The 13,441-nt window shown below is 34.9% G+C and overlaps 1 protein-coding gene across 4 annotated transcripts in view; it reads left to right on the forward strand.

The window, feature by feature from the left end:
* MALRD1 (MAM and LDL receptor class A domain containing 1) overlaps positions 1–13,441 on the forward strand; it is a 196,561-nt gene that overhangs the window by 91,519 nt on the left and 91,601 nt on the right. For all 4 annotated transcript variants that reach the window (XM_015853499.3, XM_015853500.3, XM_085538687.1 and 1 more), the window contains exons 26-27: positions 1,167–1,412; positions 4,114–4,271. In XM_015853499.3, the coding sequence (XP_015708985.2) occupies positions 1,167–1,412; positions 4,114–4,271 (404 nt within the window). The remainder of the gene's footprint in view (positions 1–1,166; positions 1,413–4,113; positions 4,272–13,441) is intronic.

Consider the following 13,441-nt stretch of genomic DNA (forward strand, 5'->3'; position numbering starts at 1 on the left):
GTTAAAAGCCATGTCATTTATAGTCTTCTAGATCAAACATGGTCCATACTTTCACCTTTCACTAAAAAAGTTTATTTTTGCTTTATCCAGAGCCTACAGGAAAGAGGTATAATGCTCTTCTACTTTGTTTGGGGCATTTGCAATGTACATTCTGATTCAAACAGTGTTTGAGAGCTGCTGCTAATACTCCAACTGAATATTTTGTTTCCTTTTTGCAATATATCTGTTGTTTTGTCCCCAAGATAAAAGTCAGCTTTGGATGAATTTCATTTATCAACATCAGGTCCTTCTTTAAGTTAAGTCAGTAGCAGTGGAAATACATTTTCAGTTCCATTTGATTTTTATTATCAAGTAACTAATTCTTCCTATACCTACAAAACTTTCATACATGCGCATATTAGGTATATGTGGCTATGTAGTTACAGCCCTACTCATAATTAAAACTCTGCTCATGCATTTATTTCTGACTGAGTAGAATGGGGACTGGGAATGGGGATTCCTTTTCGGAATTTTTCGTTTGCCTTCTTTCATGATTAGATAGCATACTGTAGGGACTGCTTTTCATATATAGCCCTGCAGAAACTGATCTGAAATGAAAACATGAAGCTTGGAAATGGATCCTGTGAAATGAGTCCTCCAATGTTTAGACTGTACAATAGCAGAATTATCCTTCAATAACGCTGGGACTACTGCACAAAAACGACAACATCACCCACTGAACTCTTTTACGAAAGAAAAATCCATTAAAAGGCAAACCTCTGTAGTTAAAACATAAAAGCTTTTTCTTCCAAATTGGGGTGGATGAATTAAGCTGATCTGTGCAGCTAAAATGGAATGGTTTAATCCTACACCACATGAAAGGAGAATGTCACCAATTAAGTGAGACTAGAAAGCTTTGTTAGTGAAAGAATGCCTGGCTGGAACTTGCCCTCAAAGGCTTTACAAGGAAAACAGTCATTTATTTAGGCAATCTCTTGACAAAATACAAAAGAAATAAACTGATAATGAATTGGCACTTCTGGGGAACGAAAGGATTTTAATAAAATTTCTCTGGACCACCATCGTCCTCCTAAATACCAAACTCTCTGCAATTTAACCTTCCAGAAACCATAGGAGGATGCAAGGCAGTGTGATTCCCTAGGATACCCCTATTCTTCTCTTTTCAGGCTCCTGCTCACATGGCTATTGGCAATGTCAGAACGGCAAGTGTTACAGACCAGAACAAAGCTGTGATTTTGAAGACAACTGTGGGGATAATACAGATGAGAGTGAATGTGGCACTTCCTGCACCTTTGAGAATGGCAGATGTGGCTGGCAAAATTCCTTGGCAGACAGTTTTGACTGGGTGCTGGGGGCTGGCTCTCCTCAAAGTCTGAGACCTCCCAGGGACCACACGCTTGGAAACAGAACTGGTATGTTGTCACAAATGCAATATAATTGTCTTTATGGAGCTTCTCATACCTCCATTAGGAGGTAGTGGGGGGATTCTACATATCTAATTAGGGTGTCATTTAAGATAAGTTGAATGCATAACTGTAGTATACAAATATTAATTGTTGCTGTGAAATGACTTTAGGTTAGGGAAAGTCTATTCTCAGTTGTTTCTCCTTTAAGTACTGTTCTACCAGTAAAGCAAGTTAATTTGTTGCTTGACAAAGAGAGACATATAATTCTGGCTGTCGGCAGCAAGGGTGAGGCATCTCAGCACTGAAATCCACTGAGTTCTTTCCTCCAGTCTGAATATATTTTCTGGAAGCCTCAGTTTGTGTTAGCACAAGTCACAGTGTTCTGAATGTAAGGGACAAACAAACAAATATTTACAGTGGCCTAAAGTATATTGCATGCTAATCATTAATAATTCTGAGTGTCAATAATTATAAAATAATAGTTTTTTTCTAAAGGATTTAATTTCTTGCTCATAACTGGTGGAATAGGATAAATGCTTTTTGCCTTCTTTATACTACTTAATCATATTGAAAATAGGTTGTAATGAGAGATGGAAAATGACTGTTAAAGAGTTAAGAAACTCACCCAGAATAACAAAGCTACCAATAGCAACTGTTTAAAGTTCTATTTTGAGTAATTTTTAGTAAATAAATATGTATAAATAGACTTCCCTTGTAAGTGACAGAGTAGCTGCATGGTTTCTTCTGGAAAACTACCAAATTAATTCCTCTTGTCCTTATTCTAGGCTCCATGCCTTCATCCTCTCCCTCTGAAGTTCCCATAGTCCAGGCAAAGGTGTTACCAAAGCTGAGCTCAGGCTGGATCTTAAATTGAAATAGGCCACAGCAAAGTTGAAGAGATGTTTGGAAATGTATTTAGAAGATAATGAGTATTTACATGAACTACTGTAGGATAAAATAATAGTAATAATAATAATAAAGTATTTAATAAAATTAAATTAATATTAATATTAATAAAATTAAAATAGAACCAGAAATAGGGAGGGATACTGTTGTTTGCCTTTTAAATATCCAAGTGTGTTACAACACAGATTTCTACACATCTGTGGTGTTTGCCATGACAGAACTAACACATAATTCAGCTGAGTTGTTAAAATATTCTCACGAGATAGAAACTTCAGTCTATATTTATCCTTCTGGTCCATGTTCAAAGCAAAAGGAAATTTAGCCTTTACTTCAGCAACTCAAGTCCGTCCCTCAGTCAGACAAGTTTCTTTTCAAAGAAGACTGTGGAAGTTTTTTGTTTCATTTCACCCTTCAAACAAGTGTTAACATAAACATGAATGTGCCAAGCACTCAAAATAGCCACATGCTCCTAGCAAACACTGATGCCGTAATAAGGCATGTTTACAATCTCCCACAGTGTTTGCATCTGTGGTTGTCTTTAGCACAGGTAATGACAGGTGTGGAAAAAGTAAGCTTTCATTTGTATTTTCTAAGCTTATTTAACAATAAAACACTTATCACAAAGTTGTCACCACTTAGTATGTGTGTGATTGGCCTTAGGGAGGAAGTAATTTTCTCATTCTGTAATATTATGTCAAATATTTATAGCTGGAAATGAGCCAGAGAGGCTAGAATGAACACATTTTAGTCCAGAGGGCTTTTATCTCTAATTCATATAAACATTTAGTCAATGTGAAGTTATAATTTGATAGTGTGCTACTTATGCAATGATTATGTTTATATGCACTATAGATTTGTTTGTACAAAGGAAAAAAATAATTTGAAAGCAAGCAAAATTTAGCAGGACTAGGGGAAATGGATCCAAGTTGAAGGAGAGAAGATTTAGGTTGGATGTTAGGGGGAAGTTCTTTACTAGGAGAGTGGTTAGGCCCTGGAACAGGCTGCCAAGGGAGGCTGTGGATGCCCCGTCCTTGGAGGTGTTCAAGGCCAGGTTGGACGGGGCCCTGGGCAACCTTATCTAGCAAATGTGTATGTTTGGTGGCCCTGCTAGGCAGGGGGGTTGCAACTGCATGATCCTTGAGGTCCCTTCCAACCCGGGTCATTCTGTGATTCTGTGAAAATTTATTAAACTTTTGATTAAAATAGAAATGGAAAACTAAAGAAGCATATCAGTTTCAGAATATATTAAGTGTAAGCATCTGTTTTTGCAAATTCCTCTGACTAAATAATTTAAATGTGAGAAAACAGTCATACAATAATGAGTACAGATGTCCAAAATATCTCATTGTTTATGAATATGTGAATATTGAATTTTGTTCTTTGTTTTTTTCCCTACATCACAAGTTTTTATATTGTTTGTTATTGTGAAGGTTATCTTTCAGAAAACTTCATCTTGAAATTTATCACCATGTGGTCATTGATGTACTGTAAAAACAGTAAGTAATGCAGTTAGACAAGGAGAAGTGATCAGGGTAGCTGGGAAAATTGGAATATTCTCTGTGTTCTGCACAGGTCTGTCAAAACATCAAGCTGTTACCAGCTTATCCTTATCGGAATTTATGTATATATTTATGTATTTATATAAGTATTTATGGAAAGTTATATGGTAGCAAGTGTTTGCAAGTGCAGGACATATTTAGGAAGCATACTTTATACTTCTCTGAGTATTTCTAAGTTTCAGTCATGGAATCTAATCTGAAAGCAAAAAACAATTTTTCAGGAATACATAATTTCATTTCAGGACAATTCCTATATCTTGAGGCCACTGCGATAGGGCTGAAAAATCAAAAAGCCCATGTGAGGAGTTCCAGATGGAAGGAGTCAAGCAGGAGTTGTGTGTTGAGCTTTTGGTACTTCAAGTCATCAAAAGCCACAGGATGTATTCAGGTTCTCATTAAGGTAATTAAAAAAATATTTTCTTTTCAGTACCTGATGCCTGTTAAAGTGTAAATGCTTTGGTAGACTGGTTTGGGTCTGTTAGAGCAGCAGGTAGTCTGCAAGAGTCCCACTGCTTTTGTCTCCAAGGCTTCTCTTGGTTTTTCTTTTTTGTTATTCTAGTCTCTTAAAAATGTCCTTGTTACAATGAGATACTTCTCCCACTCTTATTTTCCCATAGTATTATTGTCTTAATAAACATTTCAGAGATTATTTTATTTTATTTAAAATTATCACTGCCTCCAGTGAGCTTAAAGAAAATTTAATGGCAATGTAAGTGGATGGCATCTGAAAAAGGGCTTATTATTCAACTCTAACACAGGCAAGAATCTTAGAGGTAGATAGAAGACATTCTTCTCATTAGTAGTGCATCATAAACAGTTTCACAGATCAGCCTAGTTTACCGACTATGTTGTTTATAAACATTTGCACATCAAAAATCTAATCAGAGTTTCTATTTAACAGTACCTTTAGGAATAAAGTCTAATTAAACACTTTGTAGCCCTGAGAATTAATATTAAAAGTTTACCTGGTGGTTCAAACTATCATTTGACATTCTCTCTCTGTCATTTGACAACTTCTCTTAGTATTAACATTGCTTGTGCACTTTCAAGAAGCTTGAGTCCACTTTCAAGAAGCTTTCATACTAAAGTAGTGTCTCAGATTGTGATATAAACAATGAAACTGTAGGATCATAAAGAGGATCATGTGGGCATGAACTTTCCTGTTGAGGCATGTAATGAGAGAAAAAGTCAATTTCCAAGCGAGTTTCTCTGCCATTAATATACTTTTCCATTCATATTATACTGTATATATCTCTGTACATGGAATAGTAATCCAATTAAAATGATTGTCTCTGAACTGTTTGTAAAAAATACAGTATACTTCAAATCAAAACCCTCACCATTTACACAAATGAAATATGTTGACATTATAGCTGTCTGTGGAGATAGCGAAATCCAGAGACTGCAATATTCATCTTACCATTGATCTAAATTGCAGTTATAGAATGCTTTACAGCTGTGGAAAAGATCATTAGGCAATCAAAATATTACCAGTACAGATCTGTATATTGCTAGTCAAAACTTTTCTACTGAAATTAAGATTCTGAATTATTTCTCTGTGACAGTTACAAGAGAATTTAAGAATATTCTATGAGATATTTTTAAGCTAAAGTAGTGTAGGAAAATGTTCATATTAATTATGTCTGTTTTAGTGGTAATAGTGAGGTTTCCAATCTTTTACCGGGTCACACAGACAGTGGAAACTCTTATTTTGAAATGCATTTCTAAAGAGTTGAGCAGAAATTATTAGGTCTAAGGAAAGACCACACATTTTATTGCTCTGCTGATTTGAAGATAAGTTTTCTAGTGCTGATTAGGTTGTTTTTGCTAGGAAAAGAAAAATAAAGATGATAATTCATCCTCTGCATAGACATTGTTATTAAATAAAACCAACAACAATGCAACTTAGGGTTTAATACAGTTAGAGAGGCTTCAAATACTTTATAGAAGCCTCTGAAAAAAAAAAATAAATGCAGATGTCTAAAGAAGATTAAACTAGCTATTAGCAACTACCTTCACTGAATGTGATGGTGCCTATGTATACAGGACCTCTTTAGGAAACACCAGCTGACCTCTCTGAGGCATTTGTCATAATGAATTAATTTCATCCTGTTACAAATGTGCAAAGACATAATGTTATTCAGGGCATGAAGCCTTGGCCAGCTCATAGCAAGTGAAGCAGGGCTGCACCAGCACTTCTGAAGCAACAGCCCAACCTGGCTTCTGCACCTGTCAGCTGGAGCCAGCAAGCAGACCGTGCCCTCCAGCTGCTTTCATGCTGATAGAGCACAGACCCCATCACCTGGCTGCTGCAGCTTCTCAGACAAAACTGGAAGCTGCCACAGCTGTTCCCTTAGTATTATAATTGTATTCAGTTTGCCTAAGGAGGACAAGAGAGACAGAGAAATGTAGAAATATGTAGCTAGAGGCTCAGGTGCAGGTGAATTGTGGTGGTTTTTGCAATTTCTGTTATTTTTAATGAAGCAACCTACTTTCCTGTGTGGTTAACAGGAGAACCTGAAGTAGAAATGTTGATGTTGCCCACTGATTTCTTCTGTACGTTTGTATTTCTAGGATAAAGCAGTTTAAAATGAATTTTTCACAAATCAATATCATTGAACTTACTTACTTCTTTGAGAAGTCTCTCAAGAATAAAGTCCAAAGAAACAACTTACTCTGCCTCACAGCTCAAAATAGACTGTTTTCACATTGATTCTTCTCACTGGCTGCATGAAAAACAATCAACTCCTCGTATTAATGTAGCAGTTATAGATTTCATTGTGTTAGTGTAGCCTTCAAAGCAGATTATCTGACTTCCATGTAGTTAGGGGAAGAAACTTCCCATTGTCAAAGATTTTCTTGGAGGTTTTACTGAAAGGACTGCTAAAATCCAAAGCGTTTTCCAGACAATGTAGAAACTGTACAGACTTTTCACTTCTCTCTCTAGACTTAATAGACTTTATAGAGAAATTCCTTTAGACTTATCGAAAAATCTGAAGTTTTGTACTACTTTTTTTTGTTGCTGTTGTTGCCTATCTGTATCTTTGTGTTTCTAGTATTTTGTTTTTCAAATTGTTTTCCTTTATTAAACCCAGGGAAAAAAAAAGATATTTGGAAGAATTTGGCTTGTCAAATGGAGTACTAACCATTATTTAATGAGTATTTATACAGTTCCCCAAAGGTGGAAAATTTTACATTCCTTACTCCCATTCTTGGCCTTTGAACTGTTATTAAAAGTTTTATGAGTTGATGAAATCTGTACTCTGATGAAGCCCTAATAAGTGGTAATATGGGAGTACTAAATTAGTTCATGGAACTTCAAAGGAAATCAGTAGGGCTACTATGAAGCACAGCATTACTTGTCAAGAAACGAAGATTAGATTAATTTTTATGACAGATTCACTTCCAACTGCAAAATAACTTTACATTATAGAATCTATGAGCTCCTTCCACTTGTTTAGGCTTTGTTTTAAATAGTTACTGCTGGATTGAACCCATGACATAAGCATATATCCAAGGAAATACAGATTCAAACGAAGATTAAAATGGAAATAAGTCAAATTTCAATGAAATTCTCAATTCACTGTAACTTGGAATAATAAGCCCTGCCTCTCAGGGATAAAAATCACTATGCAGCTTTCTATTCCAGCTTGGCACAATATGACAGTGATGAAAAATACACTTTCAGTTTCTTCCACACTCCACAGTCCTCCAGCATTGTTTCACTGAACTAATTCTCCAAATTGGAGATCTCTGCCAGTGATTTACTTTATTGATTTGTGGACTTGTAATCTCACAGAGTGGTGCTGCTTTATTAACATATAAGGCTTTGAAGCATATTGCGGACCTTTGCAAATCAGATTTTTTTTTTTTTTCTTTTTCTAACTATTTCACCTGTGATAGTTATGATTTAAGTATATCTCAGATAGGGTCTTTTAAGGATCATAAATCTGCTGTTAAATGAGTCTTACTGAAGAAACAGATAGCAAAATTAACTTTTTAATATACAGCATCTGTGAAACAAGCTCATTTTTATGAAGATAAAGGGACTTTTTCTAAATGACTGAGGTGCATCTTTGAGCCCTGGGATTTGTGTTTTGTTTTGTTTTATTTTGTTTTCACGTCTCTTCTTCTGAATAGGTAAATTTACAGATAGAATTAGCAGGTATTGTCTTTAAACATGATGACTGCTGATACCTTTTAGAAAGTGCTTAGTGTTGATCAGACCTGAAATCCCAAGACAGTATCTGACTTGCCTGATGACCAGTTTCTACATGGAAATCAAAACAAAAGAGTGAGCATTTCCATGAGCTCCACTAAACATCAGAAAAGGTGTAAGAATTTTTATTCCATTTTTCTTTCTCATTTTTATTCATGCCACAAGTTATTTTGGTCTTCCAGCAATGAAAGTGTTCCTGCTGTCAAACACAGACTGTTAACAGTTGTTATGTTAGCAAAGCTTCAGCAAGTAGTGAAGCAACATTGGAGCTCATTGTTGAGCTTTAATTTGTTTGCTTTTTTATCCTCCCTTAGTACATCTTTTATTTTTAATTCAAAGTTTGTTGTTAGTGTCTTGGAGTTGTTCTAGTTTCTGGTACTCTTTGATCTTTCCCAGGCTTGCAGTATCAAGCTACACTGTGCTTAAAATTACTTTGATGAATCAATAAAGGAAGAGTTTTAGCATGAAAAGTGGAAATTATATGCCTACAGAAATATTTTCAGTTCCCGGCCTTCAGCTTAAGATTCACAATATTTTCAAGGAAATGGGGAGAGTAGAGGAGAAAAAGCAATTGAGTTTCTGTTTTTACTATAATATATTTCACAAACATAGAGGTAATCTGATTCCAGTTTCTTTCATGCAAGGGTCAGAGTAAACAGTTTTTAGCCCCTGTTATGCTGTTAATAACATATACAGTTATTTGTTTATAGGTTGTACTGACAGTTTACGATAATGATAGAGATCAGTAATCATTCACAGCAATCAGTGTAATGGGAGCTTTGAGTGCCCACTATTGTCCCATTTTCTTCCAACCATCTTGAAATCTATGTAGACATACTGTTCCATGACTTAATAAATTTACATTGCCTGCCTATGAGCGAGTCATTGCAGCTCAGAGACTAATTATTTGCAGTCTCATGGAATCTCCGTAGTCTATTCATAGGACTTGCTTAGGCCATCTCATAATGGTAGATTCACACTAGTCAGAGGATAAGATGTTGTGGTTGAGAGATAAAATTTAAGAATAAAAGAATAAATTTAAAACAGAATACACAAAACAGAAAACAATAGGATATATCATTAAAATTTCATTGTTTATTGAGAATCCTTCTTACACACTAATTCTTTGGCTAGTAAAATTAGTCCCTACAGCCAAATCGAACATACTGTCCTTTTCCTATTCTCTTAATAGAAACAATCAAACTGAGGAAGTATCAAATGTTTTGCATGACTTCTCAGTTGAAGTATAAATACTTACTGTTTGCTTTTTTTCTCTGTTTTTAGCCTGTGAAATTCAGAATGCTATCCAAGCCAACTGTATTTTCTTTGTTATCCTGTTTTCTCAACTAACATTTCTGTTTTATTTTTTTAATTCCATTGCTGTAGCAGCTCCAAAATTTGATCTGTTTTCTTTTCTTGAGTCAGGAACAGAACTTGACAAAACATATGGCATTCTGTTAATTGTATAAACTTGTTGGTAAGGCATTATATATATATATATATCTTTATAATATGTGTGTATATAAAAATAATTATATGTATATATATTATATTATGTAAGAAAAATAAATGTAAGAAAGAATTTAACAATGAAGCTGCAAAACTACTACTAAATGTGCACGTGTTCCCTGCCAAGTTTATTAGATTTGGCCCATTAGTCTGTATTATAATGTGGGAATTGCTCATGCTGTGCCTCTAGAGCAATTTCTGAGTGCCCCAATGTCCTGACTCCCTGTAAAGGTATGCTTCATTTTTTTATGTATCTGAGTCTCCCTTGAGTGATGAAGTGGACTTTGGTGCCATGAAAACCAGGCCAAACCATAACAAATACAGTGGGGTAGACTGAAAGGTTAGGAATATGACAGGACCAATGCACCTTTCTCAGAGAATGAAGCCACAGGACATGCATCACTGTAACAGAAGTGCCAAAGATACCATTGAGTATTCCTGCACCTAAATTTGGACTCAGCCTATGAACCCTTTGCACAGCTTTTAATAGAACCTTTTATAAACTCCTTAGCAGACAAAGTATTGATAAAGCAAATTTAGATTTGAGTTGTCCACTAAAGTGAAGACATAAGAAAGGTACAAAATCTCACTTTTAAAAGAGAAAGTAACCTTCCAGGTAGAGCTTAGGGATCATCTTGTGACGCCATATACACTAGAAGAACTAAGTATCTGGACTAAGGTTTTGTTTACCAGCTGTGAAATGCAGACATAACTCTTTGTTAAGATATCTTCTGCAAACAGCAATTTCTTGTTAATTAGTATGGATGTAATTTTCATATCTCAATACGTATAAGCATGGCACTTCTCATTTAATAGAAGCTATGTGCTGATTTAGAATTTAAGGCTTGTAAGCTTTAACCAGTTAATTAAATTTGAGTTTCTGAAATAATCTGATACAAAAAAAAAAAAAAAAAAAAAAAAAAAAAAAAAAAAGCAGTTATAATATATTATGAATATTTTCTATCCATGGCTCAAGATTTATATTCACACTGGATATTAACTGTAGTTATGGCAGTCTGTAATCTACAACAATCTGTTTCTCATAAATTTCTCTTAAATTATTTCAGAAAGAGTAGGTAGCAATGCCTATATTTCAGCTTGTCTGATGTATCTAGTGATAAGATCTTTTACTTTACTCAGTAGTTTATACAGTCAAACTGTGTTGTAGCTAAATTCATCCATGCTTGGTAACATTATAGGATTTAATATTGGAGAAAGTCTAAATCTGATAGAGATCAAATCCAATTAAGAAAAAACTGTTAGGAACAGTGTCTGTACAAGGTGCATCTGATGATTTGTAGAATGACCCACTCTGAGAAATATGTAGTCTTTAGAGTAAATCAGTCTTTTAGCAATATTTTAAACTTATGGGGGCAATACAGAAAAATGAGCAGAAAAGTTAAAAAAAATACAATTATTTTTACTTTGCTGTGTAAAGAATACAATTGTGATAATGGAAATTGGGGATATTCAAATTTATTACTCTATTTCTATCATTTGTTTAAAGATCATGCAACAATGCATGTTTTTTGTGTTATTATTTCTTATGACTTTAAAGATTGGTTGTCCCACCCTATATTGTTGTTAGCTGTCCCAGTTTGGTGTTTCTTGAGGCATGAATTCTGATGACATGTGAACAGGAAAATAAATGATGATGAAAATGACAGGAGTTGTAAACAGCCTATGTGATAAGAAGATAGTTCCTAAATGAGGATCTTAAATTTGTTGTGAAAGGAGTGAATAGATCACATTCTAAGCTCAGTTGCAACTGTGCAATGGCATGAATGGACAAAAGGCAAGATATGGCAAAATGCTTTAAACTAATTTGTATAGGATTTGTATTCATAGCTTTAATGACATCAGACAAATTTTGATGTATCAGAACGTAAAAGCCTGCTGTAAATTATTATGATCTGCTTATCAGTACCACATTAAAAGATGCTGACTTTCTTCTTCCCACATCAACAGCTTAATATCCAAGATGATACTGCCTATCTGAAACTGTTGAGAGATGCAGAAATACAGTGTTAAAAAGATGAATGTAAACTGGTGAGCATAATCATCGCTCCATGTTGCAACCTCTCTGAAAAGTCAGATTTCTTATCTAGCTTTTCAGATTCAAGTTCTTCCTGTAGTTCAGCCACACACCTCAGGTGGTCCAGCTGCCCTCACTGCTTCCCTCCTTGCCTCACTCTTTTGTACCTTTTTGCTGTATGTATTACCAGGCTATATGTGCCAAACTATAAAACTGAGGAGCTCATATAGTTTTAGTATTACTCTTAAGACCAAATGCTTTTTAACAGAAGAAACCATAGTAATGTGATTTTCTGTTTAAGCCAATGAGGTAATTAAAGTAATGAGAGGTTATACTGTAATACTACTAAAATCATGAATTAAAAAGATTCTTATGTGGATTTCACCTCAAATGCTCAGTCCTGCCTTCCACTAACTAACAGAACCAGTCCCTTACTGTTTTCTAACTTAATGAGGTTTGATCTATAAGAGAGATAAAATTCTTTGAAGAGTTTTTGATGTGAACCAGAAGAGGTGGTATTTAAATTTTGTTACATGAACCAACTACTTCATTTCATTGATCAACGAACAGAAGACGTTTCTTGCTATTTATGACATGGAAATACTCGTTAGATTTGAAGTATTCTGCTGTGCACTACGTTACTCTAAGAAGTCTGACAGCGTGATTCAGTTTATAATTGTGTTCCATAGGAGTTCAGAGGGAATACGTTATCAAAAAGTTTGTTAGCAGTCACAAAATGAGTAAGGTGGATTTCCATCTTCTTAACACTATACACCAGATACGTACTTCAAGTGTTACTAAAAGAATGACAATTCTGCTTTTTTTTTTTCTTTTTTCTTTTTTCTCAGCCTAGCTGCTTTACTGCTTTATGATTATATGAGTTATAGTAAGGAATTAATAGCTAATAAAAATTCTCTCCTGACTCACAAAATGCACATTTTTTAGTAGTTTTTTATTCTTTTTTTCACCTTTGACTTTCCCCTTGTCAATAGTGCTGTGTGTTTAAGTCAGTACATCTTGAAGTTAATCTATGTGCAAATTGCTGTCTTCTTCTGAGTTGTACCAAGATTTGTTGCACAGAGAAATTAAGTTCGTGTAGGATTTGACATCTCTTGCCAATACTGATGCATTCAGACCATTCCAAGAGAGGTCAGCTTTCATGAAGTGACAGAGTCAGTATCATCATCCTGAAAAGGAAAAATTTACTGTGTGTAGCTAATGAACCTGAATGGCCTTACAGATGATATTCAGAGAAGATGTGGTCATATAAGGAAAAAAATACGCAGGCCATTTGGTGAGACAAAACCACCTTTACCTTTTCTAAATGTGCCAATCTGATGATTCATCCAGTATCCCACTGACACAGAAAGTTCTTAATCACTTACTTTTCATATAACACTTCCCATAGATATATGATCAGGCAGAATTTCTGTTGTAGGAGGTATGTGGAAGGTGTGTTCTTCCAGAAATCCACTGGAGGTATCACAGTTTCAGTTATTTGGTCCCTTGTTGGTTATATTTTCCCTTTGATTTCTATGTTTTTATGTTGCAGTGTTTCTCTAGTTCTCACAAGGAGTTTAATAATCTTCTGATAATTAGTTCTATGTGTATTTGCTGAAGGGAACAAATGTGCTTAGAAAATGCATACAGAGCTTCTTCTTTGTCTGCAACATCTAGACAAAGACTGAAAAACTGGAAATGGGAAATGAGGGTTATCACAGCCGCTGAACCTGTAAAACAGAAATGAATTATGGAACAGTTACATGGGAAGAAAGAAAAATCTGAGGGAACTCAGTATGGTTCATTT

This window comes from Coturnix japonica, chromosome 2 (genome assembly GCF_054131305.1).
Source record: "Coturnix japonica strain WE chromosome 2, WE-NBRP24, whole genome shotgun sequence".
Taxonomy (NCBI): domain Eukaryota; kingdom Metazoa; phylum Chordata; class Aves; order Galliformes; family Phasianidae; genus Coturnix; species Coturnix japonica.